At 39.1% G+C, this 27,425-nt stretch overlaps 2 protein-coding genes across 3 annotated transcripts; one reads left to right on the forward strand and one right to left on the reverse strand.

Annotated features, from left to right (window-relative positions):
- Window positions 1-3,032: 3,032 nt before the first annotated feature.
- SLU7 (spliceosome associated SLU7) lies at window positions 3,033-16,605 on the reverse strand. Of its 2 annotated transcripts, XM_075715034.1 has the most exons (16): window positions 16,561-16,605; window positions 15,794-15,970; window positions 14,983-15,136; window positions 14,605-14,685; window positions 13,846-14,010; window positions 12,346-12,411; window positions 10,690-10,737; window positions 10,047-10,178; window positions 9,671-9,768; window positions 8,174-8,241; window positions 7,838-7,977; window positions 6,759-6,920; window positions 6,197-6,301; window positions 5,381-5,455; window positions 5,021-5,125; window positions 3,033-3,922 (listed from the first exon to the last, which is right to left on the reverse strand). In XM_075715034.1, exons 2-16 carry the CDS (start codon window positions 15,955-15,957, stop codon window positions 3,743-3,745), a joined length of 1,743 nt encoding a protein of 580 aa, XP_075571149.1. In that variant the 5' UTR covers window positions 15,958-15,970; window positions 16,561-16,605; the 3' UTR covers window positions 3,033-3,742. The 2 variants fall into 2 exon arrangements, with proteins under 2 accessions (XP_075571149.1, XP_075571150.1); XM_075715035.1 differs by lacking the exon at window positions 10,690-10,737.
- A 307-nt stretch (window positions 16,606-16,912) lies between these two features.
- PTTG1 (PTTG1 regulator of sister chromatid separation, securin) lies at window positions 16,913-20,966 on the forward strand. The gene is made up of 6 exons (XM_009482174.2): window positions 16,913-16,998; window positions 17,865-17,967; window positions 18,276-18,454; window positions 19,383-19,476; window positions 20,342-20,491; window positions 20,879-20,966. Exons 2-6 carry the CDS (start codon window positions 17,886-17,888, stop codon window positions 20,956-20,958), a joined length of 585 nt encoding a protein of 194 aa, XP_009480449.1. The 5' UTR covers window positions 16,913-16,998; window positions 17,865-17,885; the 3' UTR covers window positions 20,959-20,966.
- Window positions 20,967-27,425: the final 6,459 nt, after the last annotated feature.

Here is a 27,425-nt window from a genome sequence, read left to right on the forward strand (position 1 = left end):
CACTGAGGTCTGAAATGCATTTTGCAGAAGCAAAAAAATCATCACTATCTACTACCCCGGTGGGTTTCTGGTTGGGTCATCTAAGAGATGTGAACAAATTTGTTTCATGTAGAATAACTAGTTTAGGTCAGAATGGTATTTCTGTCTCTTTCATTGTTGCATCTGGCAAAATGAATGCAAACAGCAGTGCTAACGAGGAGTTGCCTGCATGTAGTTCAGGCCACAGTGTTTTGGCCTGAATGGACTAATTAAATTCATACCCAAAAGTGCTACGGAAAACTGCAGTTATTGGGTTGCACTAGGCACTAGTGAGCACAAAAAAATCCTGTCTCTTCTGTTGTTTTTTGTCTTTTCCTAAAAGTTGAACTCCATTTCATCCTTAACTAATTGCTATCATTCCTGTTTTTTTTTCTGATCCCTCAACAGCCTAAAACAATTACACTCAAGTAGAACAGTGCATCTCTTTCATTAACCCACTCAGGAAAGCCATAAAGATCCAATTACAAAGAAATGTGGAGAACAGTAAAAGAACTACCTTCTGGCATGCCTTGAAAGATAACACAGAATGCTGAACTTTTCAACAGAAAAATGAAGGAGAACATTTTAATCTACATGTTTTACAAATGCAAACGTCTTCAAATCAGCTGGCTAGCGCATGGTTTGCAGACTGAGTATGCCTCAGACAACCAGTACTCAACAGGATGAAAAATGAGGCAATCAACGCAATTGTTGAAAAGGGAGTTGAGAAAATAATTTTTGAGCTTTGCCAAGGGCAAGATTCAGCGAAAGCTACCCTGACTGTGCTGGGAGCGTCTGTCTTGGATTATGATTTGAGAATGTGACTAGTCTGTTACCAGGCTAAGGAATTTCCTCTCGCCTTGCTTCTATCTTTGTGCATGCAAGAAACAGTTCTCAACTGCAGCTCATTTTCATTGTACGTTTGTTTTTGTCCAGCCTAGCCTACAAACTTGTTTCAAACTCATTTTAGAAAGGAATTCTTCTTCTTGTGCAATAGGAAGCAGTCTTTGGATATGCAGAGTCATATTGCATGCCAAATCCAAGGGGAAGCAGATGGAGGAAAATTAATCCTCATGATCAGATCCACAATGTTCTTTAACATTTAACCTTTAAGATATAAATAGGACAACATGTTTTAAGCTTTATTTGTCCTTTAACTGTTGAGACTGATCCAGACGAGACCTACTCTGCATCATTCACAAGCTCAAGGAACTGTATTTTGAATAAAACACTACTAATTGCTTTTTCCCCTGGAGCTGCCTTTCTGCTTCACCAGAGGAAACTGGTCCATTTCCCCTTGGCTCTCTCTTAGCAGAGTGAGACAGGCCACGCCAGAAAGTAAGTTACAGTCATGTCTTCAGGTATTGAAAAGAAAATCCATCCACATGAGTATGCTTAAGGTGGAATTCAGTAAGTTTACTTGTAATAAACGTATCTCTCTGTAGCACTGAACGCATTATATTGGCTTCTAAAATACATGCACCTTTAACTCTCCCCATTTTTCTCTTGAATGTAAGAAACATACTCATTAAACAAGAGTTTAAATCTGAACTTTAGAGGTTGCCTAGACCGGTGAATTATTTGTTCTTCATTCTAAATTGCTCTTTTCAGTGTTACTTCTGAATTGCATCCTTTATTCTATAAAGGATCAAGTCTCTAGCTACTTTTAGAAAGGTATCTAAATAGCTCAAGGAACCGATAACATGGACCCTCCTGACATATCATCTTCCTTCAAATTGAACTTGGCACTAAGACAACAGCAGTTGGAGGTATGTTGGCCAGAACTTCAAATGTTACAGCCCTGAGAAGAGTAATAGTTTACGGTTCAGCTAATTCAGAAAAATCATCCAAGGAGTTTGCATTCAGGTCATACCAGAGGATCGCTGGAACACAGTAAATACTCAACCTAAAATTTTGACCATCAATGAGAATATCAGAGATGGTTTTAATATAGAACTACATTGCAGACTAATGCAGAATTTTCATGATTAGCATTTCTGTATACTAAATTCAAATACTCAATCCTCAAAGCAGCTGTGAAATCACACAAACACTTAAATCTATGCTTATTGTATGTAATTACTTGTGGAAAAGAGCAGTTTTCCCTTGAAATTATCCATAACCTAGAAAGGTCAAGACATGAGCTGAAACGGAAACCTAGAACATGAGCACTAGTATAGCGGAAGGAAAACTATATCCCTAATATTCTTCCCCCTCTGACTGTCTAAATCCACATTGCTTGTGAAAACATAAAAGCAATTTCTGCAAAAGCTGGTTTCTAATCTTCGAAGTTTTTCCTTCCTGGTGCTTGGGTTATATTGACAATTCCACCCTCAGATCTTTGATCTCACTAGTTGGTTATATTTTTTTTCCAAGTGCTAGGAGGATTTTAAAATCAAGTTTTATAAAATAAAAGTCCACAGTCAGACTGATGTCTTATAAAATAAAGTCTGCATTCAGAATTGGTATTTCTGTAACAAAAATAAGGAGGAAGTAGACCGGGAAAAAACCTAATTAAAAAAAAGGAAGCCAGCTTTACAGGTGGAAATTACAGGTACAACATGTTACAGGCATAACATACTGTTTCATTTTCTTCCAGTAACTTTAACTTCCTTCATTGTTTACAAAGTGGAAATTGTAATCAGGTTCTTAATTTTAAGAATAAAAGCAAGGATTATGTAATCTTCCTTGTCCTACCATTAATATAACCCTTTAAATGTGGTTATAAAAGTTGTGTTTAACAAGACAGTTTAAGCCGTAACAGAAATAATTCTCAAGCCTTCCAACTCTGAAGTCATGCTGTGAAGTTTTTCACCCATTTCTTCAACTTTTAGTAGCTGAAGGGGAAAACTCCCAGTTTAAGGACTAATATTGCCAAACACAAAGCAGATGCTGCTTCACATTATCAAAAGGTATTAGAGCCTGACAGTTGGTATTACACCATGTAACAGGATTCTGGAATTTATAAGGGTAAGAGGAATGCTGTTATCAAACAGAAAACCAAAGAACTCAGATCTTGGCAACTGAATTTTATGTGTTAACATCTGCAGAAATAGAATTAGAATTTAGAAGCTCTACAGTCAGCTTCTCCTAACCTCTCCATTAAAAACACTGGACAGCATTTAAGACCTTCATATTAATTTAACCAAAACTGTACAAAGCAATCAATCTTTACATTTCCAAAATACTTACTACAAAGTAATCAAGAAACTATTTCTCCTTTCAAAGCCATGTGACAGGCAATTCCCTTTACAAATAAGAGACTTCAGTAGCTGCATCAAATTTGTTTTCAACAATTTTTGTTCTATATTAAGTGACACCTGCTGACCATTTCTTTTGAGTAGTCAGTTTTACTGAATGTATCATGACTTTATGCATATATCAGTTGGTCAAACGAACCAAAATTCCAGCCAGTATCAGGTTTTTTCTCTTCCAATAAAGAATTTACAGAGTAGGTGTATGTATTTTATATATACATATAATTTTTATATATGTATGTATATATATTTGTGACTGTACATGTATATATACACAGATATATAAAACTGCTCTAAGTATTGGACTGCTTATGTCTGTTGAAAGAAATTTTCACCAACTTCTTTGGTGCAAAAAAAGGTCTCATATTTCTGACACTCATTAGACACATGGAAGGTAAGCAAGTGTCTACAGAGTTGTAAACAAGTATGAAAAAAAGTCTTGTGTATTGGAATGATTTTCTCTGCGACTACTGTCCAAGAAAAGAGGCCATTGGATCATCAGGTCTCTGACGTTTCATTCTATAGGCTTCCATTTCCTCTTCTGTTGGCTCCCTGGTTTCATATTGGCTGTTGTATGGTCTCTTCCTCTCATCTAACTGCATGATTTCTTTAACGTGGAGAAGACGAGCCTCTTCTGCATTTAGTGCCTGAAATGAAAGGGGAAAAAAAAACCAACCCCACAATGAAAGTTAAGCAAAAAAACCAATGAAAGTTTGTATTAGATTCTTCTATAATGAACAAGCAGCAGCCAGCAGGGTGGGATAAGCAATGCACATCTGTCTGGTCCACCTACAGCACATTTCATTTAATGCTCATTTTTTAGTGTTTGACATAAAATGATGGTAAAATGCTATTTAGCAAACAAGATACTTTAATCTCTTTCCAATTGCCCAAATCAAGTAAGAAACTCCTTGGCTTTATCTAAAATGTAATCATGATCCAGCAAACACAAAAGCAGATAAGCAAGCATGTAAGCATGTGATCTTAGGGGTTTGGGGTTGGTTTTTTTTTTTTTTTTTTTTTGGCCAGTCAGGGTGCGTGGTTTTTTTTTAAATGCTTTTTGAAATACATGTTATCCTATTCCTCAAACTACTACTGTTGCTCCTTCTTGCTTCTGAAAAGAAGTTGCATTTGTACAATGCTTTGATTAACCATTGTTTAACATTAGTTTCACACTCTGAATATCCAGAGGCAGGCTGCTGTGCTTGTGGAAGGGCTGTTCAGCAGCAGTCAGTATATAGCTTGGTGGATGGATTTCTTGCATCAACTGTGAGACTGGACCCAAGTCTGGGATAAAAAGTGCTAAGTTAAGCTTTGACAGTGCCTTTGATCTCTCCATCTTTCTTCAATACTCAAATCATTGTGTTCTGCAATGTCTTTTATAGACAGCATTTTATTTTATTTATTTTATTTATTATTTTATTTATTTTTTATATATAAATAAATATATTTATTTATTTATTTATTTTATTACCAGCTGTAATAGGTACCTAGAAAGGAAGTGTTCTAAATCTTCTAAACTAAGTCTTCCAAAACTAAATATTTACTGCATGTTTGCCTGAGACATAGGGAATGTCTTTTAGAACATCTAACAGCATTTTAAATTTGCTTTAGCTCAAATTAGCATCAAGGAACATCCCACAGAATACCACAAGAACTGTATTACAGGCTTCATAAAACTGACAATGTTGTAAAATATATCGCAAGATCTTTTTGCCACAAAACCACTGAAGAATACAGTGCACCTTTTTAAGTTTTTCTTGCTTCTTTTTCTCTTCACCCTCACTATCTGAATTTGAGCTCTTCTTGTGCTTCTTCTTTTTCTTCTCTTTCTGTTTCTCTTGGTGGATCTGTAAGGTGGAGAACCAGCTACTGTTAAGATTCAACTTGCAAACATTAGTAATGTTCAAGCCATTAAATCCCAAGCATCTATTAATGCTATTTGAGAGTTTAGTTTTCAATAAAGATGTTAATGATCTAATAATGCAGTCTAAAAATTTTCAGACTCATTTTGACTTACATAATTTTGTAGTTTTGCATATCTTGCCATCTCTTAAAATGCTGAGGAAAAATATCTGCCTTCCTGAAAAAGGGAAACAACCTACCTCCATCAGTGTTTTGGGTTTTGTCATGTGTTCTTCTTCCCTGGGTTGCTCTTCCAGTAAGCTTGCTTCAGTATTCTATACAACAGACCAGAGGAAGGATACCCATTTACTAAGCACATTTGAAAGGGGAAGGACAAAAAAAATCCCCCAAAACCACAACCCCCCAAAAAAGCAAAAACAGTCTAAAACTTAGTGTCCTGGTTTCGGCTGGGATAGAGTTAATTTTCTTCCTAGTAGCTGGCATAATGCTGTGTTTTGGATTTAGGATGAGAAGAATGCTGATAACACACTGATGTTTTAGTTGGTGCCAAGTACTGCTTATGCTAGTCAAGGACTTTTCAGCTTCCCATGCTCTGCCAGGTGCACAAGAAGCTGGGGGGGGCACAGCCAGAATAGTTGATCCAAACTGCCCAAAGGGCTATTCCATACCATGTGATGTCATGCTCAGTGTATAAACCCGGGGGGGCTGGCCAGGGAGCAGCGATCGCTGCTCGGGAACTGTCTGGGTATTGGTCAGTGGGTGTTGAGCAATTGCATTGTGCATCACTTGCTTTGTATATTATTATTATTATATTGTTATAATTACTACTCCTATTTTACTTTATTTTATTTCAATTATTGAACTGTTCTTATCTCAACCCAGGAGCGTTTCTCACTCTTACTCTTCCGATTCTCTCCCCTATCCCACCAGGGCAGGGGGAGTGAGCAAGCGGCTGCGTGGTGCTTAGTTGCTGGTGGGGGTTAAACCATGACACTTAGGTAGGAAGATGAATGCTTTTTAGCTCTTTCCAAGTGACTAAATAAGACAATACTTACAGCAATTTCTTTCCCAGCTTCTCCTGTACAGTATGAGTACTTGACAAATGAGTGGCAGCATTTGTAACCCCACTTGCCTTCTTTCCAATATGAACCCCAAATACACTGCAAGAGAAGACACCATAGCAGTTATGTCCACAATGATACTCCTGTAAGAGGCAGGCTGCAATTTATTCTTGAGGTTATATCCCGATAAGTAAATTACTCAAACAATCCAGTAAGGAAAGTTACGAGAAATACTTTTGCAATTTTACATTAGCCTTACAGGTACAGTTTCAAAAAAGAGAAAAGCAACAGGATGTGGTCAACTCATATTCAAAGTTGAAGTGAAATACAGTAACTTCCCCTTCAGTTTAAGATTGCCATCGCAACTCCTCAAATTCACATCGCAACCATGACAACTTGAAATTAATCCTTAGTAGAAAAGGAAGAGTGTCACATTTGAGACAGGAGAAATTGATTTGCTGTATTAATTATATTGTACTGCATCCTACCATACCTCATCCCTTCCAATGGGAAGGAATCTAATTTTTTTGTAATTTTTACATAAGCTAAGGCTTACTGTATGGTTGTTGATCTTTACATCCTCTTCATATTTAGAGCAAGCAATAGCTTTCTCTTGTCCTTTGATGACTGTTCCATGTCTAGAGTACTCCACGTAATCTTCTGTTTGAGCTAACAGCAGTTCAGCTGGTGGGGCATCTAGATGTTCTTGTCCTCCATACTAAAATGCATACAGAAATGACATATAATAGTTTTGCAAAAACCCCACTTTTATGTAGTTAAGCATACATTTCAAAATCTTCACCTTCAGTACCTTCTGAAGACGACACAAAATAAGTGGATGGAAACAGTTTAACCTTTAGTGAATAGTTAAGAGAGAAATAATCTCCTATGGCCACTGTGGTGGTTTTTGGTGGTGGGTTGGTTTGTTTGTTGTTTTGGGTTTTCTGGGGTGTTGGGTTTTGGGTTTGTTTTTTTTTTTTTTTAAATGCCTGGAGGGTTACAACTCAAAGCAGGAAAACTTCTCAGACAAAACCAAAAGGCTCTAGTATAACCAGAGCAGTACTTCCTGCCCCCTCCAAACTTGAATGTTGACAAGATTAGAATCTAAATGGATTATTTAGTTCTTTATCAGTTGTCCAAGAAACCAGTAGCAAAATATAAATATTTATCTAGAAGACTGCACCCAAAACTCAAGTCTGAAAATTCTGCTTTTCACATTTAAGAGAAAAGAAAAATTTTAAAATAATTTGGGGAGACAGTTACTTGGGTATTTTACAAAAGAGACCATTTTTAAACAGAAAAAGAAATTTTTCAACCACTCGTATTATTTAAAAAAAAAAAAATTCTAAATTCCCACTCCTCCTACGTACTGCTGTCAGATTTTTCACTGGAAAAATTCTGTCAGTTAAGGGAAGAGCTCCCAATAATTGGAAGAAATACCAGCAGATCTTCAAAGGTTTCTATATGAAATAACATAATGAATCCAATTGATGGGATAGTGTGTATAGATATAAGTCTAAGCTGCTGAGAACAGCTGATGCATTTTCACATAGCATCAGTAATCTCATTTGTTCCCCAAGACCCAGACTTCAAACTCAACAGAATTCTTATTAAATAAAACCAAATGTCTATTACCTTCTCTAGGATGCTTTCTTTCTGCTGTGCCTTGAAATCTTCTTTTTTCACTTTGAAGGATTTATAAAGTAGCTCTAATTTTGTAGGGTCTGCTTGAAGATGAACTTCAGAGCCTTTGTCATAAGCCTCCCAAGCAAACACTGTGTACACAAGAGGTTTCACTCAATATTTATTCTAAAAAACTGACATGTGCATTCAAATTACAATCTTTATTTCTGTAGTAATTTAAAAGAAATCCTCAATCTAAAAAGATTTCTCTTTTGCAAGAAAGCATTGTTAACTTAAGTCTCTTAAGTCCATTTTCTTAAAAAAAAAAACAACCCAAAACCCACTTACACTGAGTCTGAGCCATTGAAATGGTATCTCCAGTGTAGCGAACAAAGTTGTCACCTGCATAACCAACTCTGCAGAAAAGAGCAATATAATTCTTAGCATTCAAGTAATGTGATTTCCTTTTAAATATAATCATAGAATACCAACAGGAAAGTAAAAATTCTCCTTTGTGCCCTGAGAGTTAAGAATGGAGGGAGAGGAAAGAGCATTCAACCCAACACATGAAATGAAAGTCTAGGCTCCCCGTAGAGTCATGAAAGTATTAGACAGCAACTCAGAATACTTGATACCTATGTTTATATGGAAGCATCTTAAGACACAGACCTGGAGCTTCGTCTGGGATACCAAGTGCCATGAGTCAAGGATCTAACTGCACAATAAATATGCATGACTGGCAGGTGATATTCTAGCATAGTGATTTTCAGCTTTTGGATTTGTGAATCTCTCCTCCTGCCCAGACCCAGTATATTTTACTGGGTTAAAGCCTGGTAATAACTTTACTGCTCTCAGTTACCTTTTGCACAACCTTTGAAGAGATTCGCAATGAATATATGAAACATAGGTTGAAAAATCAAATAATGTTAACAACCCAATTTCCCACGCTTTTCATCTCCCACTCCGAAAAATGTATAGTCTGCAATGCTGTGGCAGAAACACAGATTCAACAAAGGTCAAATTACAATTCTGCAGAGAAGTGAAAGCATCTGCATCTAAAGAAAAGAACTGACTGGCATTATTCTAGCTGGGGGCACAGAGAGGTGGAAAGAGCATTATTTGCTAGCATTTAGCCACTGCCATTCTATTTCAGGCAGCGAGCTAATCCAATTACTGTACTCTAAATAAATGTTTCTACTCACAGCCTGTCTACTCTGTATGTCCACAGCACTACACAGGTCACAGTAGGGTCACAGTTCAAGTGCTTGACTCGGGTTTTAAGTGAGACCGCCTTATGTGCAGCCAAAAGGCAGCCTATGGCATTCTTTAATTAAGTTGTCTATCTAGACAATGCCAAAGCTTTCAGACTTTTTCTATGCAGACTCCATGAATATATGAGGAGCTTTTACTCCTAATTCACGTATTTAGTTAGGTACCACAGATATTCCATACTAGTCTCTCCAGCGCTGAATGCTTCCCAACAAACAAGGGATTAAGTTTAAGATTTGGTTACTGAAATACTTTACATAAACATCATTACTGTTTACAGGTATCACCTCTAGATACAGCAGCGTGTTCTAGTCCTTGTACAGATCACTACACTAAACGGTGGTCCACGTATCCCTGAAGACTAAGGGCCAGTATTCTAAAACAACGCTTTTATATACTAAAACAGAAAGTCCTGCTAAATAAAACAAATTTTTCCATGTTTACTACTACCTCTATCCATAACTGACTAGAGATTCATTAGTAAAAGGACATACAGGTGAAAGAAAATACAGAACTATCAATCTCATTTTTAGCACTTTTTGTCAGATACACAAGCATGACCGTGTTTTAACTTACTCATCTGGATTCTTGCCTGTATTGGCATACGGGTTCTCCCTCATTGCTCTTGTTTTGGGATCATAATAAGCAGAGTTTGGATCTAGATTCCTCAAGTACTAAGGGAAAGAAAACAGCATACAAGATACTTGGTATTTATGATTTTAAAAGAATTCAAGTTACTACTGTATCCCTCAGCTTAGACATTTTAAAGAGGTCTATCTGTGTAAAAGGATGACGTTGCTGAAGTCGTAACGTGAACAGGAATAGAACTGAGAACAGACCTTAACCTCCAAACCCCAAGACCCATATGCAAACTCATTAGTAACAGCATACAATTTTTTGAAATTAACTCTCATGAATACCAAAGAACATATGTAAAGACTTCTTTACTCACTTTTGCAATATCTTCCCGAATACGTAAATTTCGAACTGTGATACGTCTTTTAGAGTCAAAGTTCTGCCCAGGCATATCAATGTCATCTGCATATTTATCTTCATCTTCATCTTCACTGTTATGATCTCTTTCCTGAGGAGAGATGGGAAACTTCTAAATAAAAGAGGACATTCACTCTAGAGACAAGTACGAGAATCTGGTTTTAGCAGTTTCATTAAAAATTCTGCAATCCCTGTAGTTAAAACTTAGCATCACTTACTTGGGCTTAAGTGTGCTGTCATGCTAGTAACATGCTAATCTAACATTCAACAGTTTTCAGAAATAGTCTTGTTATTCCACTTCCTCATATGGAAACAGTTACAAAAACATAACTGTGATGATATTAAGAAAACAGTTATCTTGGGCAAAATATACCACATATTAAAAAAGTTATTTGCTTGCATCTCTAAGGTTTGACAACACACAGGAGTTAAAACAAAACCAAAAACCCCTCTATCAAATCCAACAACCTCTGCCCAAAAGAACAGGCAGCTAGCAGCATGAACCCAACATTGAAACCCTTATGCCACCCTTGTTTCACTGTTCCGCTAACTACACGTCCTTTTTTCTGCCCATGGTGTGATGCAGTGGGTAATCATCTTACTGTCTGTGAATTTGGTTCCTCTTCTCCCCACTGGTGTCTTGGGGAGTTCTGCAGCAAAGAAAGAGCACATCAGCAGGGAAGACAAGATAGTGGAGAGAGGAAACATGGCAGGGAGATAAAGAGCAATCAAAGCAGAGCTTTAATGCTGGATGCAAAATACAATTTACCTGTGGCACAAAATGCACAAAGACTGCTATATTTTTGAATGTTCTACGAAAAAGCTTGTGTCTCTATTACAGATGCATGTTGGAGACCTTCTCACTGTATTCCCAACTACGTTTCCAAGCCTTTGCAAGAACGGCAAATTCTAGAACTGTCACTGTTATTTAGAGCTTACTATACCTTTGAACACTTTAGACTAGACTTTACACTTTAGACTAGAATATTTCATATCATGCAAATATAAACAAAATTCAACTCTGAAAGCTTAAAAAAATAATTAAGAAGATACACATATGCAAGTATTTAGTTAGGATTGACACAAATACTCAGCATGAATCAGAAGCCATAATTTAATCTGGAGAAACATAGCCAGAATTTTTTTTTTTAACCTGCTTAGCTTCTAACTTGAGAATACTTGCAGTGGTAAAAATGAAAACAACTGTCAGTCCTGGAAGACTGACCAGCAAACTGGCAAGCACTGACTATGCAAACTGGCATCAGTCTTGGTCTTCTCCATCAGAGACAATTCTTATGTTTCAAACACACTTTCCTTCTTTCAGGTCCATTTTGTAAGGACTAAGTATACAAAGCCAACAATGTTGCCTTGTCACCATGAAAACAGGCATCAAAAAGAGAAAGAATTTTTCCTATCAGGAAGGTCAGAATGCCATAGTTAAGGCTGGGTTAGCGATTAAGTTCACTCTGCCATCTAGTGACAAAATGCAATGTGACAACCTCTAGAAAATGGAGGCCCAATCGTATGTGTCACATTGCTTGGTGTTTTTTTTCTTACCATATTGATTAAAAAAACCCTACTTCTGCCCAGCAGCAGGCTCTACTTTTTCCCCATTTTATAAACTTAGAATATTATCAGAAATGCCTTTTAAAATTAGAATTTTGTAAGAGGAGCTTGTAGAAGTTAGTGGAAGATGCAAACTCTGCAGAGTTGTAAGCCAGAGGGAAATACATATATGCTCAGCCTTCAAATAACCACAGACAAAGCAAATAGTCATAGCAATGACTGAAGAAGAAACAAGTTGGGTTCCAAGATAGAGAAAATACCTTCCTATTCCAATTTATACCAAGCATTGCTAAAACAATCCACAGTCACGTAATAGTCATTACCTCAACATTAGTCAGACCTAACAATCTTTAAATACAAAAAAGCATTTCAGTACATAAACAAAACTACTACATGGAAAACAAGTTTTTCTGACTGAAAAAATCCATGTCGTTAATTTCAGCAAGAATAATAACCACACAGAATTTTTGCCCATAAGGGGAAAGCAAAGCCACTCTCACTTGAAAAAAGATGCTTCAAATTCTTGAATGTGACACAGAATATGCTGGTGCTAGGAAAATCTTTGAATTACTGAAGGGCATAAAAACCAACAGCAGTCCCTGTATAGAGAATAAAAGCATCAGAGAGTAGAAGTAACCTGTTGCATTTTAATTTGGCCTAAACATACATACACTAGGGTTTAGTTTACTTACCACTTGCTCCAGCTTTCCTGATGCTAACTCTTCCTGAAGCTTCTGGGCTTTCAGTGTACGTTTGGCCTGTGTACCATGAAAATACATTTGTTAATTATTTCTTTTTAATAGCAAGTGTGTAGTAATACTTACCATAAGCATCTCTTGTAACTGCTATCATTTAAAGTGTAATCCCTATTGCAAAAAAAAAATGAGGTTTTAATTCTCTGGGTGCTTGTAGAAAACCAGCAGCCTAGAGCTTCTCTCCTTTACTCCTATGCTCTACCATATTGTTTTTTTGAGCTTCAAGGAAAGGAAGCTACATATACACTAACTATTTTACTATTTTATGTTATACTGTTAAATGAAACAGTTTACTAGAGCTTACAAAGCTCTACCATTACTATGTGCATCCTAATTTAAGAAAGAGATAGCTTATTTTAGAATAGGGTTTAGAACAAACATGCTTTTCTAAAGCAGCACGTAGTGAATTTTCGTATATGTTTGACATCACAGAACCACAGAACAGTTGATGTTGGAGGTACCTCTGGAGACCGCCAAGGACAATCCCCCTGCTCAAAGCAGGTTTACCTACAACATGTTGCACAGGACCATGTCTATGCAGGTTTTGATTCCTCCAAGAATGGAGACTCCTCAGCCTTACTGGACAAGCTGTTCCACTGTTTGATGACCCTTACAATAGAACATTTTTTTCTTATGTGTAAACAGAATTTCTTGTATTTCAATTTGTGCCCACTGCTTCTTGTCCTGTCACTAGATACTACTGAGAAGAGTCTGGCTCTGCCTTTAAACACTCCCATTAGCCATTTATACACACTGATTAGATCACATTTAGCATTAGCTTTCCTATGCACTATAGGAAAATAGTGAGCGCCAGGCACCGATGGGAGTCAGTTAGGCACCTAACTACCTTTTGGAACTGCCCTAACGTCCAGCCCAGGTAGTGAACTACTTTTTTTTTTTTTCTTCTAAAAAGTTAATAGCGTCCACATGGATTTGGTGCATACAGATAGAAAGTTAACTGCAACTGCAAGGTGCCGATCTGCACAGCGGCACATACAAATAGGCCATTGCTCCATCATGGTAACAAAAAGGATGCATAAGTAAAATAACATGAATGAGGTTACAAAATAGATATAGATTTATCAGCTCTAATACAGACAGATAATAAATTCCTTTCTTGCCTGCAATACAATCTGCATCTTGGGTAATAAATTCTAAGGCTTATCTACTAAAAAGTAAGTAATCTGGAGAGACATACTTCATTTATTGTGCATACCCATACTCAGTTGCCAGTTCTGATCTGAATTTTCAGTTTAAGCAAAGTTTGCTAACAAACACAGAATCTGCCTTACTGTTTCAGTTTGAATACAGCACAAGGTATTATTATGTATTATATAATAAGTATGCTATGTATTAACAGTGCACATAACAATTATTCCTCCTTCCAACCAAGCCAAACACTGAAGCTTTCCCCAATAAACCATAGCAGCTACATACCAAATCAACCTTGGAATATTCCTCGACAATCTTCATGTGCTCTTCTGGGTTATAACCATTCCAACGATCTCGCTTTCCATCATAATCAAACATCAGCTGAGGCTGCACATGTTCATCTGGTGCAATATTCATGCCTGTGTATTTTGCTCCAACTTTCCTGGGTCTCTGAAAGGAAAGAAAAAAGTGGTTGGATCAGTCCATTAGACTAATACACGTCACTCACTCAGGTATCTCTTTAAAAACAGTATCAATCGAGCTCTTCCAAAGCCAGTCAAATTCAGCACTATAAGCCTGTGAATTGTAAATAAATGCAAGCAGTTAATTTCTGTATTTTAAAGTAGTGCAACTGGCTCCAAGCCCCATCAATTTCTAACTCCATTTTCCACAATTAAGAAAGCAATTAAACTGCAGTTTCTGGGGATGGCTCCTAGCTGACATGAAACAGAAAGACAGGCACAGCAGCGCTTGAGTTAACGCAAATTACCATGAAGAGCTAAACATTTTCACCTATTATTGCAGCACTTATCACAAATAGCATTGATGAGCAAAACCCTGAATAGTAGCACTTTTTCCCTTCATTTTTCCTATATAACAATTTCTTTAGAAATTTTCAAGCCACCTTTCAATACTTGTAACCTTTACCAAACCAGCTTTTTCAAAACTAGTAATTTATTTTATCTATAGCTAGCTATTTTTCACTAAGATTAGAATTCACGTTGTTTTCAAAACCATTAAAACATCAACAAAAGTTAAGATTACCTCCATGCAGTCTTTCTTTTTGTGTGTCAATGCACCACAGTTCTCGCAAGCTCCTTTACGATATCGAGTTGCTATAGCATGCTAAACAGCAAAAAAAGACAGCGTTGTACAAACTTGTGCAAGATTCGTATAACTGTTCCCAACAACTAATTAATTTTTTCAATACACCTAAAGTGTGTGTGGTGTACCCAAACCCAGAATACATATTTTGATTATTACCAAACACTGCAACTTGCCTGCTAAGTAATTCCCAGCTCCTGCCCCTCTCAAAAACACATAACCAGAGTTACGTCTTCATAGGCAGTCAATGTCTCTTATTCTTATTTCCTCATGAAATCACACCAAAGCTTTATTTTATGACAAAAATATTTTGCATACCTCCTGAACTCCTCGTTTGTACCAATCTCCAGAGGAACTATACTGTTTCTGCTTCTCTGGCTGAGGTCTCTGATGCTTTAGTGTAGGTCTTTTAGAGGGATCTATGTACCATGGTACTGAGGATATGTACTGAGGAATATGAGGATTGATATCTCTGTAAAAGAGGTTGTGTAATAAATACACGGCATAGGGAAAAAGCCCCACAACAACTTAGCCTACAAATAACTCTCACATTAAAGTTCAGTGCTTTAGGAGTAACAATAAAATAATGAATTTGCTACAATACATTGCAAAATAGGGTCTAATTTAACTAAATAAGCACAAATGTTCATTGAGGTTTTGCTGGCACCTAACTGACCTAAAATCCTGACTCCAAATCAAATACCTTATTCTATGCAATGTTACTGACCACAAAAATAGTAACATTTCTCTTCTCAGAAACAACGAGCTTTGTACAAGCAAGAGAGAGGGAACAGATAAGATATGCAGTAGAGTTCCCCAGTACTACGTTTTGGTCACTTTTAAAATACCACTTCTAAGTAGCTGCACAGATGGGACTTTTTAGCAGCAGTAAATCTACTGTCAGTAGATCACAACAGATACACACTGAACCTACATTTTTTTTGAAAATACCTGTTTTCTGAGAATGACTGGAATGTTAAAAGCAAATTCACAAAGTCCAACTATTTACTTCTATAATAACTCACGTAGAAATCATGTATCACCCTCATGATTATTCTGTAATTGCAACAGGAAAACAGACATTTTTAACCAGGAGCTTTAGAATAACCATAGATCTAATAAAACTTACTTTCCTTCTTCATCCACTTCAGCAGGTGCGTTTCCTAGTTTTCTTTGTTCTTCTAATTCTTTCTTTTTCCTCCAGTCTTCCCTTGTCATCTTCTTTGGTTCCTCCAGGCTCACATCATTTGATCCTCCTGAAGAAGTGCCATTCATTACCGTCCCTGATGCCATTTTGTTTTTTCCTCTGTAACAGAAAAAAGAGTCTTGCAGATCAACACCATTTGACAGCCCAGTTCCTCAACGTGGTTTTGTATCATTCAGTTAAACCAGTAACACTGTATTACGCGTTCTTGACATAGGTCTTTTCAGGAAAGTAAGTATCAGTGCTGAAAAAAAAATTATCTCATTAATGTTTCTCTTCTCTGACTCATATGACACATGATGGGGACAAACAGCAGCAGCTCTTGCACACAGCGTCAGGACACGCATTACCGGGCCTTCCCCACCCGCCCGGAGGGGGACACGTACTCACCCACTGCTGCGCGGGTGGGCAGGGCCCGCGGACACGCCAGAGCTGCCGGAAGGCCCCGCGGGCCCGCCGGGGCCCCGCACAACGCGCACACCCGGGCCTACGCGTAACCCGAGGGCGAGGCGAGAGAGCGACTGCGAAGCAGCGCCCCACCGGGGCCCAGGCCCAGCGGGTACTTCCTCAGAGCCCGAACCGGCTGCTCAGTGGCCACCCCCCGCTCAGGCAGCCGCCGCTGACCCCCACCACCCTCCCAGACTCGCCGTACCCTCGCCGTACCCCCACCACCCTCCCGGACTCCCCCGTACCTCCGCCGCCCTTGTTTACGGGCTAGGCCGCACCGCCGCCCCACAATGCACCGCCGCTCCGCCCCGAGCTACGCCCCGTCAAGGACCAATCACTGCCAGGGGCGGTGCCACGCTGTCACCATAGTAACGCGGCGCCGGCGCCTGCGGAGCGGTGGCAGCTTCCGGCTACACGCAGGGGGCGGAGCCGCGGGCGGAGGAGGTGAGGCGGAGCGGAAGTGGCGCTGCTGAGCCAACCGGCTGCTGGGCGTTAGTCGAAGCAGCCAATGGGCGATGAGGATGCGGTTTAAAACCTGCCGGCGGTTGGGGTGCTGGGTGCCGCGGCTTTGCTTTCTGGCGTGGGGTGTCTGCGGCTCGGCCCGCCCTGAGACGAGCCTAGCCCTCTTCTTCGTAGGTGCTGTCGGCCTGCATTAGTGCTCAGAGCTGCCGGTAGCTCTTGAGGTGAGCCCTCGGCTGGGTAAGCGTGGTGGTCGGGAGGGCTGGGAAGGCGAGTGGCGTTCACTGGTTAAAGCCGGGCTCTCCCCTGAGTGCAGGAGGAGAGGGCTTCTGGAGCTGTGACCAGAAGGTGGCTTAAACAAAGGAAGTGCTGAGAGCTGTGGCTGCAAGTCTTGCTTTGACTTTGTGCTTAAGCTTTTGTCTTCAAGCTATACCAGTCAAAAGTAGCTTTTTCTGCAGATGTCTCTTGAATGAGGAATCACTTGCTCACCTATGTAATGGCAGTGGTAAGCTCTAGGTGGGAGCTGCCTGGCTGTTCCTAACAGTGCCGGGGAGTGCTCTGATCTGTTGTCTCAAATGGGACTGAAAACCAGTAGTGAAGTAAGCTACTTGTATAGGGTGTTTGCTAATGGCTTCTTTTTCTGGTGAAAAGATGTCTATGCTAGTAAAATAAGTGGTATTACTCTTGGTTGTTCAAGTGCTACAAGCTGAGCTAAGGACTGGATTGCTAAGCAAGGAGATGTGCTCTTTTCTTATACTGAGGAAACAGTTAATAACTACGAAGAAGTGACAAAGCAATCCAAAGGTATTAGATCTTCCTGTATAGGGTTGCTAGTGAAACCTTGCTACTTTCCCAAACTCATACAAGCTCCTTCAGAACTATGGACCTACCATGTGTGCTAATAATGCTTTCAAACTTAAGGGTCTGTAGCTAAACTATTATGAAATGGTGTGAAGTATGGGTTTGTTCCCCCTCCTTGAGGGACCAGTCATATGGCAGCTCTGTCTTTAATGTGGCTTGTTTAAAAAGTGTGCTGTGGTGGAAGAAATGACAAGAATGATTTCCTCTGTTTCCTGTGTGGGCTCTCCAGAGTGGTCTCATCAACCTGAAGATGGCAACGCTAATCTTTATTGATAAGGAGAATGGTGAAGTTGGTGCTACTAAGAATCAGCTAAGGCTCCCTTCAGGATCTTGTGCGTATAGACTGCCCTAAGCCAGTGGGGGATCAAGGGAAGTGCATAAAGCATGTTTTGTTATTCACTGTTTTGAACACTAATAGTTTTCTGTTCTTACATCTAGTTATCTAACCAATCCTGCTAAGCACATAATTACTATAAAAATAACACTGTGCTTTTGTCATAGATGGGACTTATGCTCCTGAGTTATAAATGGTGAAAAATGATTTTTATGGCAACTAGTTTTCCAGCACACACACTTACTGAAGCAAGCTTTAGGGTTGATACGGTGCTAAAGCTTGCTTTTTTCTTCCCCCACTCTCCAGCAAAAGTCTTATCTGAAAGAACACAAGTTAACACTCCACTTCCTAAAAAAACAATCAATACATCTCCAGCCACATCTCACTCTGTCAGAAAGGTTCTTGGAAATGTGAATAGAACTGAAGATGTCACAAGCAAGATGGAAAAGATAAGACAGAAAAATCAGCCTTGCACTGCTAACAAAGTGAGTATGACACACTTCTACAGGGGGGAAAAATACGTAGTTTGCCTGCTGTTGTGGCTTAACCCTGGCAGGCAGCTAAGCACCACACAGCTGCTTGCTCACCCCCCTGCCCTCAGTGGGATGGGGAGAGAATTGGAAGGGTAAAAGTGAGAAAACTTGCTGGTTGAGATAAAGACAGTTTAATAATTAAAAATTTCAAAGTAAAACAAGACTAATTTCTTAACCTTCAGATGACTGATGCCTTGCCAGTCCCTGAGCAATGGCAGCCCTGGTGAATTTCCCCACCAGTTTTCATTGTTTAGCATGATATCATATGTTATGGAATATCCCTTTAGTCAGTTGGGGTCAGCTGTCCCAGCTGTGTCCCCTCCCAACTTCTTGTGTACCTGCAGTCTACTTGCTGGTGGGGTGAGAAGCAGAAAAGGCCTTGACTCTGTGTAAGCACTGCTGAGTAGCAACTAAAACATCTCTGTATTATCAACACTGTTTTCATCATGAATCTAAAACATGGCATCATATGAGCTTCTAGGAAGAAAAATAACTATTCTAGCCAAAACCAGTACATCTACAGAGGTACAGAAAGTACAAGAGTTTAGGGGGTACCTAATGGCAAAGAAGTGCCTCTAGAGAAAACAGTCTGAGTTAATATCTTGGTCATATGTTAAGCATCAGGAGTTTAATATTATGAGCCTAAATGTTCTAGTGCAGTGATTTGTTGCCACCATATATAGCACTGTACTACATAAACTCAACTGAAGCATTTGCCCATCTCCAGCTGCTTTGTGTTGAAAGTATTAGAATTTAGGCATAACTGAAGACTGTATGGCAGGTATTCCTTTCTGTAGACCTGTATAGCACAGGAAAGCCAGGACAACAGTACTACAATGGGAAACTACAGTAGCTCAAATAATGTGACTTTCTCTTTAAGATTACTGAAAAGACTGCTGGATTAGAAAGCTGTGATGCAGTGGCTGAAGATGACTGGCCAGAAATAGAAAATATGTTTCCTTTTGATCCTCGAGGTAAGACCTATTAGTGTAATTATGATCCTCGAGGTAAGACCTATTAGTGTAATTATTAAAATGAACAATCAGGCTTTCATGAGTGTGATGTAAGACTTTGGCCAAGCTATTCTGGCAAACAAGCTAGCACTGCATTTCTTGAGTCCTTTCTTAAACATAAGGGTGCTTGCTACTTTTGAAATACCATCTCATTCTTGTCTAAATATTTCTAATTGCATTAGCTGTGCTCCAGATATGTAGTAGTCTGAGTCCATTTTTATGGTGGTAGGAAACTAGTTTCAAGTAACCATGCTATAGCCTCATAATTCATTAAAGGGCAACTAGCAGACAAATATTCAAAGGAATACTTCAGCAGTACTGAAAGGTAGACTGAAGAGTGCATGGCAAGATGGTAATTTGTAACTGAAGAGATTCCTACCACTGTAGGATATAATAGTTGGAGATGAAACTTCTAAAGCTGTTCTTAGAATATCTGCAATGGGCTGTGCATCTCAGTCCTTCAAAGTGTGTCCTTAAACCATCCCGTTCATGTGGAAGTGAGTGTGCAAAGACTATTCAGTGTTGGTGAAATATATGCTGTGCTTGATGAAGTTGACTTGGTGTAGTGATTGGAAAGAAATTACTAAAAGCTCCTGCTTTACATTAGCAGTTATGTTATGCAGTCTTGTCTTCTGATAAGTGCTAGTGTATGGGATTTTATGGACAACTAAGGTGTAACTGCAAATAAATACCCTATAAGAGGACACTGTTGGATTGTGGTGTTTTGGATCTGCTCCCACGTCATTTACTCTAGGAGAATTTGTAGCTTCCTAGGCTACTACTACTGTATGCTGTTACTAAACTACAGTGTGTCTTTCTCAAACAGGCTTTGAGAGTTTTGATCTTCCTGAAGAGCACAAAGTAAGCAATATCAACCTGTGTGGTGTTCCCCTCATGATATTTGAAAGGACATATGACAGATGTGTGAACATGGTTCCTTCACCTGTGAAGATTGAAGAGATTTCATGGGAGTCCAGTAAGTGGAAACTTAGCATGAGTTTCAGTATGTGCAGTGCTCATTAGTGGTTTGGGAGGGAAGCTAGTTGGCTGCAGTAGTGAACTGCCACTGTTGTCCTACTACCACAATAGCACACTAGTATCAGCTTAACTATACACCAAAAACTGTTTGAATTTAACTGGTCAACCCTGCTGGTACAGGTAGTGGTCTCAAAGTGATGTTGCTGAGCAAACTCTTGCAGTGCATTACTAACTGATCAGTTATGTGGAATTGGTGTATGCAATCAAACAATATTTCTCTTAGTCATTCAAGAGGCTTATGCTAATTGACTGGGAGCTAGCTTATGTTACAGTATAAATTCTGGGTTTCATAAGAAACTGATTTGCTCTATTTCTTAATTTTCAGACTTGCTACAATCAACTGCTGACTTCCTTGCTACCCTGGATGAGATCATTGACATGCCACCCCCAAATTATGACCTTTAATGCATATTCTGAAGCTTCTATAGAGTTCAAATTTCATGTAGTTCTGTATTTTAATAAAGATTAATCTAACCTGTGTAATACTGGACTTGTCTATTTTCAGTAGACCCAAGATATAGGTAGTAAAATAGTGCTTTGAAAAGGAGGCTATCTGACAAGCAATTAAAGCAGAGCCTGGATAAGCTTCTAAGCAAGACTATAATTCACTGTTGTGAATCATATCCAGGAGTTGGTACCTGCTGATTAGACTATGTGGTCATGATAGGTTAAGAGGCCCTTCTGACCTCAGTTTGCATAACTTTATCCTTTATCCATTAAACATGCAAGGGTTTAAAACTAATCTGTATATCTGGAGTGAATTAAGTACTAGAGCTAGGACTCTCCTGGCATTTTTCCTATCTTGGATTTGTTTGCTTTTCAGAGTGGTTGTCTAAGATTGTATATGTTGGATTCTTATGCAGCTGTAGACTACTTTTAATGGTCACAGCATTATGTGGCTTTCACTGCTGAGTACTGTTTGTGCTCTGTGAGGAAAGCCTGGTGGAAGCCCATCCTTCAAATTATAAGCATGCAGTTCAGTAATCTTTTCATTCAGTAATCTTTTTTTACTGCATTCAGTAATCTTTTCTCTTGCATGGTAATGGCCTCAACTCCTGTTCTTCACATAAGACAAGTCTGGTGCAGAGGTGCTCAGCCTTCACTTAGTTAAACTGCTTTTATAGTTCCTGGAAGTACTCAGATCTAGTTGCATTACAACAGCCTGAGCTGCCTCCAGCTTTTAGCTCATCCTTAACAGGAATCACAATGCTGTGCCTGTGTTCTGGTCATCTGCTAAGGTGGAAGGCCTTTCTGTTCTTCCATGATGCACCTGAGCTCTGAGCAGGAAGAATTGCTTGTCAGGTTTACCATTAGTATGTTGTGGCACTATGTAACTGCAAGCAGTGGCAAGACCAGCTTTTCAGCTCACTCTTGCAGTAGTGTCTGAAGTAAGAAATGTGCTGCAATGACTGCAAGTTGATTAAAAGATGAAAGTGCTCTAGTTAAAGAATGGGGTTAATTTGGCATGGGTCAGTGCTGCATCCAACAGTTCTGCTTCTTGGAGGTGCACCAGGGCTGTAACCTGACTGCATGTGAAGATGAGATGTGAGTGTGTAACTATACTCCTTTCATGCCATTGTTCCTATGAAACCTAAAAATGCGGGTGGCAAAGGAGTCCTTGTGTTTTCCAATCGGTTGTCTGGTTTGCGGGTGCTAGAGGGAATGCATTTGCACTGCTGTGATGACATAAGTAATGAGGGCTCCTTTTACTCTTGAAAAGGCTAACAGACAGAGCAGAGAATACCCATTTTCACTGTTTCCTGGTTTTGGATGTTTCCTTGAGACATGTTTTGTTTCCTTAATGCTTTTTACTCATCAGCAGTAGATGGGTCTTTTGGAATTGTCCTGTTGCAAATTCTGACCTTTAATCTGGTAGAACTAGAAATTTGCTGTTTCTGAATTATCAGACATCTGACAAAGTGAAAACAGACATTCATTCTGTTTTTTCCTCAAACTTGTCAGGGTATCAGCCAAAGTGTTAAATTGTAATGAATTATATGATAGCTGGTCTTTATCTCCAGTTTCTTGTCTTTGGTTTGAAAATTCCAAGGAATATCAAACTCAACAAGGGGAAAAAAAAAAACCACATGATTAAGGTAATTATGTAGAGAAATTTCAGGTTTTGGCTGATCCTTAATTGCATTTTTAATAGGTTTTGATTCCGAAATAACTTGGCCATCTCTGCTGAGATTGAAGTTTGATGGGTATAGCCTACCAGCCTCAGGAGTTAAGCTGTAGTAACCATAAAAGAAAGTGACAAAATGCATCTCCCTTTGACATTTTGTCTTTACCAGTTCAAATGATTTGGGAGAAAACAGTCGAAGTCCAATTTTACAGAGAAATGCCTGTAACTAAGGCACTGAAACTGGTTACACAGTGCCATCACGTGGCCAGTTGTTATGCAGCCACACAGGTAAAAAGTCACTGGTATGCAAAACACCAGATAACATGGTATGAGATACATTTATGTTGATTTAGTGTCATATCCTTAAGGTATGTTGTAACTTTTTGTGTGTACAAACAGACATCTCGTCTGCAGAGAGATGCTAGTGCTTTGTATGTGTTATGGAAGTTTATCATGATAAAAATAATTCTCTTTTGTTGTATTAAAATACTCACTGTGATCAAGCACCTAGATCTATTATTTGAACCTCCAGAAATAAGCTTTCTGTGCTATGTCCACATGTGTGTAGATACGCATACATGTCAAAACACTTAAAAACATGCTTGCTGGTGGTAGGATTTCATACCAAAATGGATGAGCATTTGTATAATGTTTGTAAAGGTGATAATTAAATGATAGGCCTCTTGGTACTGAGACTTTGATCTTGAAGCCCAAAAACTTGTTACTTGTGGGGACAGTGGAATGGGTGTGCAGAAAGCACTATGAGTCAGACTTGGGTATATTGCTGGTCTGTCTGCATGAGAACGAATGCTGCTGCAGTATAGAACACAAGGTAATAATGCTAGAATAAACTGAATGAGTTCAGACTTGTGTAATCTTATTTTACTTAAATTATTAAATCCTTTCAAAGTCTAAGGGAAAAAAGTCATAGGTTTTGTGTCCTTTCCTTCACCCACCCCCAATTCTCTTTTTTTTCTGTAAAATTATGAAAGGGTGTTTTGGCTGCAGAGGAATACTTTCTGTAGGATCCTTTTTTGGGCGTTTCATCTGATTTTCTACAAATACTGTCTCCTATAGCTGCTTGCAAGCAACACTAACCAGTTGAAGAAAGAAGCAAGCAAGGTTTTCAAGATTTTATAAATAAATAGTTGACATCAAAAAGGTATGTTTCATTGTGTAGCCTGTCTGAGCCAAAACAGGAGTGTTGCTAGGAATCTTGTGTATGGGAAATAAGTCTGTATTCAGCAATACAATGCGAAAAATCAGTTTTCTTTATACTACCACTACAGCTAATTAAGATTTAGTGTTTAAAGATTGATTAGCTTTTTAAAATGTTGGCCATGATCCTTTTAGTTTAAAAGATTAAAAATAAATCAATGCTAATGTCCAATCTCAAACATATCCATGACAAAACCCAGAGTTAAGAAGTCTCTATAGCAGATGAATGAGGAAGTTAACTTCAATTTTGGTTAGATGTTAATTCTCAGCCCCAAATTTTAGGTGACTGGGAATATTTTTGTTTCCTACAGTAGTCGACCTTATCTGGGGCTTTTTGTTCTCGTTGTGATTTCTGGTTAATGCGGATCCAAGTTTTTGCTTTTACAATGCTGTATTTTATAAATATTCATCAGAAAGATCCATTTGTTTCGGCTGGTTTTTATTTTCCCCATTTCATGTACTTTCAACTCAGCTGGCTGGGGTTAAAGGGAAATACATGTTCCTGTGACTTGCACAAGAACAAAGCTGTGATGGGACTCAATCTGTGGATTGAGCTTCCTGTTGTGCAGTGACTTGAGATCATGGTCACAAAAGCATAGTCTGCTATTTAGAAAACATCAACTGTCTTAGCCTTGGAGCTGCAAAACTAGCTGGTGTCAGCCCATGAAATGCTGGCTTCCTCACAGGGAGCCTGGTTGTTGGGAATTTTGCACTGCTTCATGCCATTTCAGTTAGGTGTTAACACTGACTTCTACTGGTGACTGAAAAATCAATTTGCTTAACTGTTTTAATGTTGATATAACATGTAGCTTTTTATACTTATAAAGTTTTATTTTCTGTTGGGGTGTTGTCAGGAATAGATGCAACTTGAGTTCAAAATGGTGTCTGAGCACTACCCTGCACAACAGAAGTCCTATTTAAAACTGCTTGTAATGTTTTGGTTTACTTGCTTGATAAGTTTGCACTTCCTGCAAAGATCCGAGATATTTGGGATTTTAAATGTATGGCTGTGATGAAAATGAATGCTTGCTTGGTGGCTTCTTGTCAGTTTGAACAAGCCTTAATAGGCCAGTGTAACTGTGTACCATGATTAGGAAATCTGGATTGTAACCAAGTACACAGAGCGGCTACCTTTTTAGTTGGTTATTGCTTTGTAAAGCATCTTTGACAGCATTCTGGCTGTGAGAATCACTTTAAATCCTTACCTGAATTCCTGTAAGGAGAACTTGGAGATTCATATAAAAATAATCTCTTAGCAGGCTGAGTAAAATTACTTCAGTGCACACCAGATAATTCATCCCATTTGTAATGTTCTGGCAGTGGGTGGCACCATGGTAACAGCATGTATTACAGCTTCTCACTCCCGCAACCTGACAGCTGTGGTGTGATGATGTTTGCCTTTGGTACATCATGCACAGTGCAGGCATCTGTAATGGTTTTCATTGCTTCATTAATGTGAAATGGAGGATAAGAGTCAGCACTGAGGAATTCAGTGTGCCTTTACCCTGTGACTACAGGGAATAGTATATCAGGCAAGGGCATTTTTTTCTTTCGTTGTTTAAAAAGAACAGAAATTAGAAGCCTGGAGGCAATTGGTCTCTCTAGGGTTAGAAAAGCCATGAATCTTGTAACTTTTAGTTTCAATGCAGTTCTATTAGTGTTAGCGAAGTACTGTATAGAATACAATAATGGCCCTCTAACTAGCCCCAAAGTGGTACTCACTGTGCTCCAAGAGACACAGGCACTGATCAGATCAACATGTCTATAATGAGATTTATATACACAATATATATTTAATAACTGGTTGTTTGGGATCCAACTGTGCAAGCATGTGTTTTTGCACATAACATTGCAAAGCATGTTAAGAAAAGCATCATAGATAAATTTACTCCTAACTGCAGTTTGGGAGAAGTTAAAAGCATGATGGGCCTGTTGTGCTTGAATGATCTACAAAATTAGAGGGAGAAGTTATAAAATGGCACTAATGTGTATTTTCTTGCAGTCAGATTATGAAGAATGCCAGGATGAAAAATTATGCAAACAACTTACTGAGGTGGGTGTTTCGTGCTTGTCAAACAGGTGAGGTAATCTCTCCCAGTTAATGAAGTTGGAGGGATGTTCATGGAGCTGAAAGCATACTTCTAGCTCTGGATATTGTGTCTGTTTTTTTGTGGTAGCCAAATTGTTTCTATAAGCCTTCCATAAGGCTTATATGGAGCCATTGGAGGCCTTGAGATGTTGGTCTTCAGTGGCTCAGGCTGGGCTTTCTTCGAGCACTTCTGCTCAAAATATGTAGCCAATGGGTGAAAACATCTTGTAAGACCCTCTGTATCATGTAGCCAGTTTGAGTGAATTGCTACAGGCTCCAGTAGAAGTGATTGCCCTTTCTATTAGTCAAGGGACAAAATTGAGATTATTATGCATAGAAAGAACATGTGAAGACTGGAAGAAGGGAGAGCTTGGAGTCTGTAATTTGCTTCAAAAACTGTTCTGAATCAGTATTTTTCCTGCACATCTGAATTCTTTGCTTAAGAGCATATATCAGGTATGTCCTTTATGTGTTTGATATCACTGTCAGAAGTGACCTGAACCCATCCCAAATACTAACTTTGGAAAAGTTTCAACTGGGAACAGGACCAGACTTTGATCTCATTTATGACTAGTAATGATGACTTACATGGCACTGAAAAAGATCTGAGGTCCAGTCTGCAAGTATATCATTAACTGAGATGCTAAACTTGTCTTAAGAGATGCTGAAGACCTTTAAGATGGAGGTACCATTTTGGTGATGGAGATTCTTTTTCTTGTATCATTTTTCATTTACGTAAAGTGGAATTAGAGATTCTTCCTTTGAGATGGTATAATGATTGGTGTAGCTATATACAAAGGCATTTGAAGGAGGGGAAGGAAAGCTTTTTTGCATGGGACACTGAAGACTCAAAGAACAGCCAGAATGATGCAGGGTGATAGACAAGATGTGTATGGAGACATATCCTTCTTAGTGACAACATTTCCCTCACTGTATCTTAAATTCAACTTCTAGCTCCAGTGTGGCCTTACCCACAGCCACAGTCCCTTCAGAAGTAAACCTCTTCCAACATGGCCTTACCCATGGCTGCAGTCCCTCAGGGGTGTACCTGCTCTGTCATGGGCTTATCCATGGCCACATGCTTTGAAGTGCTCCACCATGATCTCATGCATAGCCACTGATGCTTCATGGTGTACCTGCTGCAGTGTGGACTTATCCATAGCCACAGATGCTTCAAGGTGTACCTTCTTCAGTGTGGACTTATCCTTGGGCCCCAATCCCTTCAGAGGTACGCCTGCTGTGGCACAGAGATAACCATGGCCACAGATACTTTGAGATGTACCTGCTCTTCTGTGGACTTATTCATTGCCACAGATGCTTCAGGGTGCCCTGCTCCCATGTGGACTCGTCCACAGGTCACAGTCCCTTCGACTTGAGTTCATACTGGAGTTCCAGCCTGTCCAGTACAGCAGAACAGAAACAGCAGCGATGCCCTGGCCA

Source organism: Pelecanus crispus, chromosome 8, assembly GCF_030463565.1.
Source record: "Pelecanus crispus isolate bPelCri1 chromosome 8, bPelCri1.pri, whole genome shotgun sequence".
Classification (NCBI taxonomy): domain Eukaryota; kingdom Metazoa; phylum Chordata; class Aves; order Pelecaniformes; family Pelecanidae; genus Pelecanus; species Pelecanus crispus.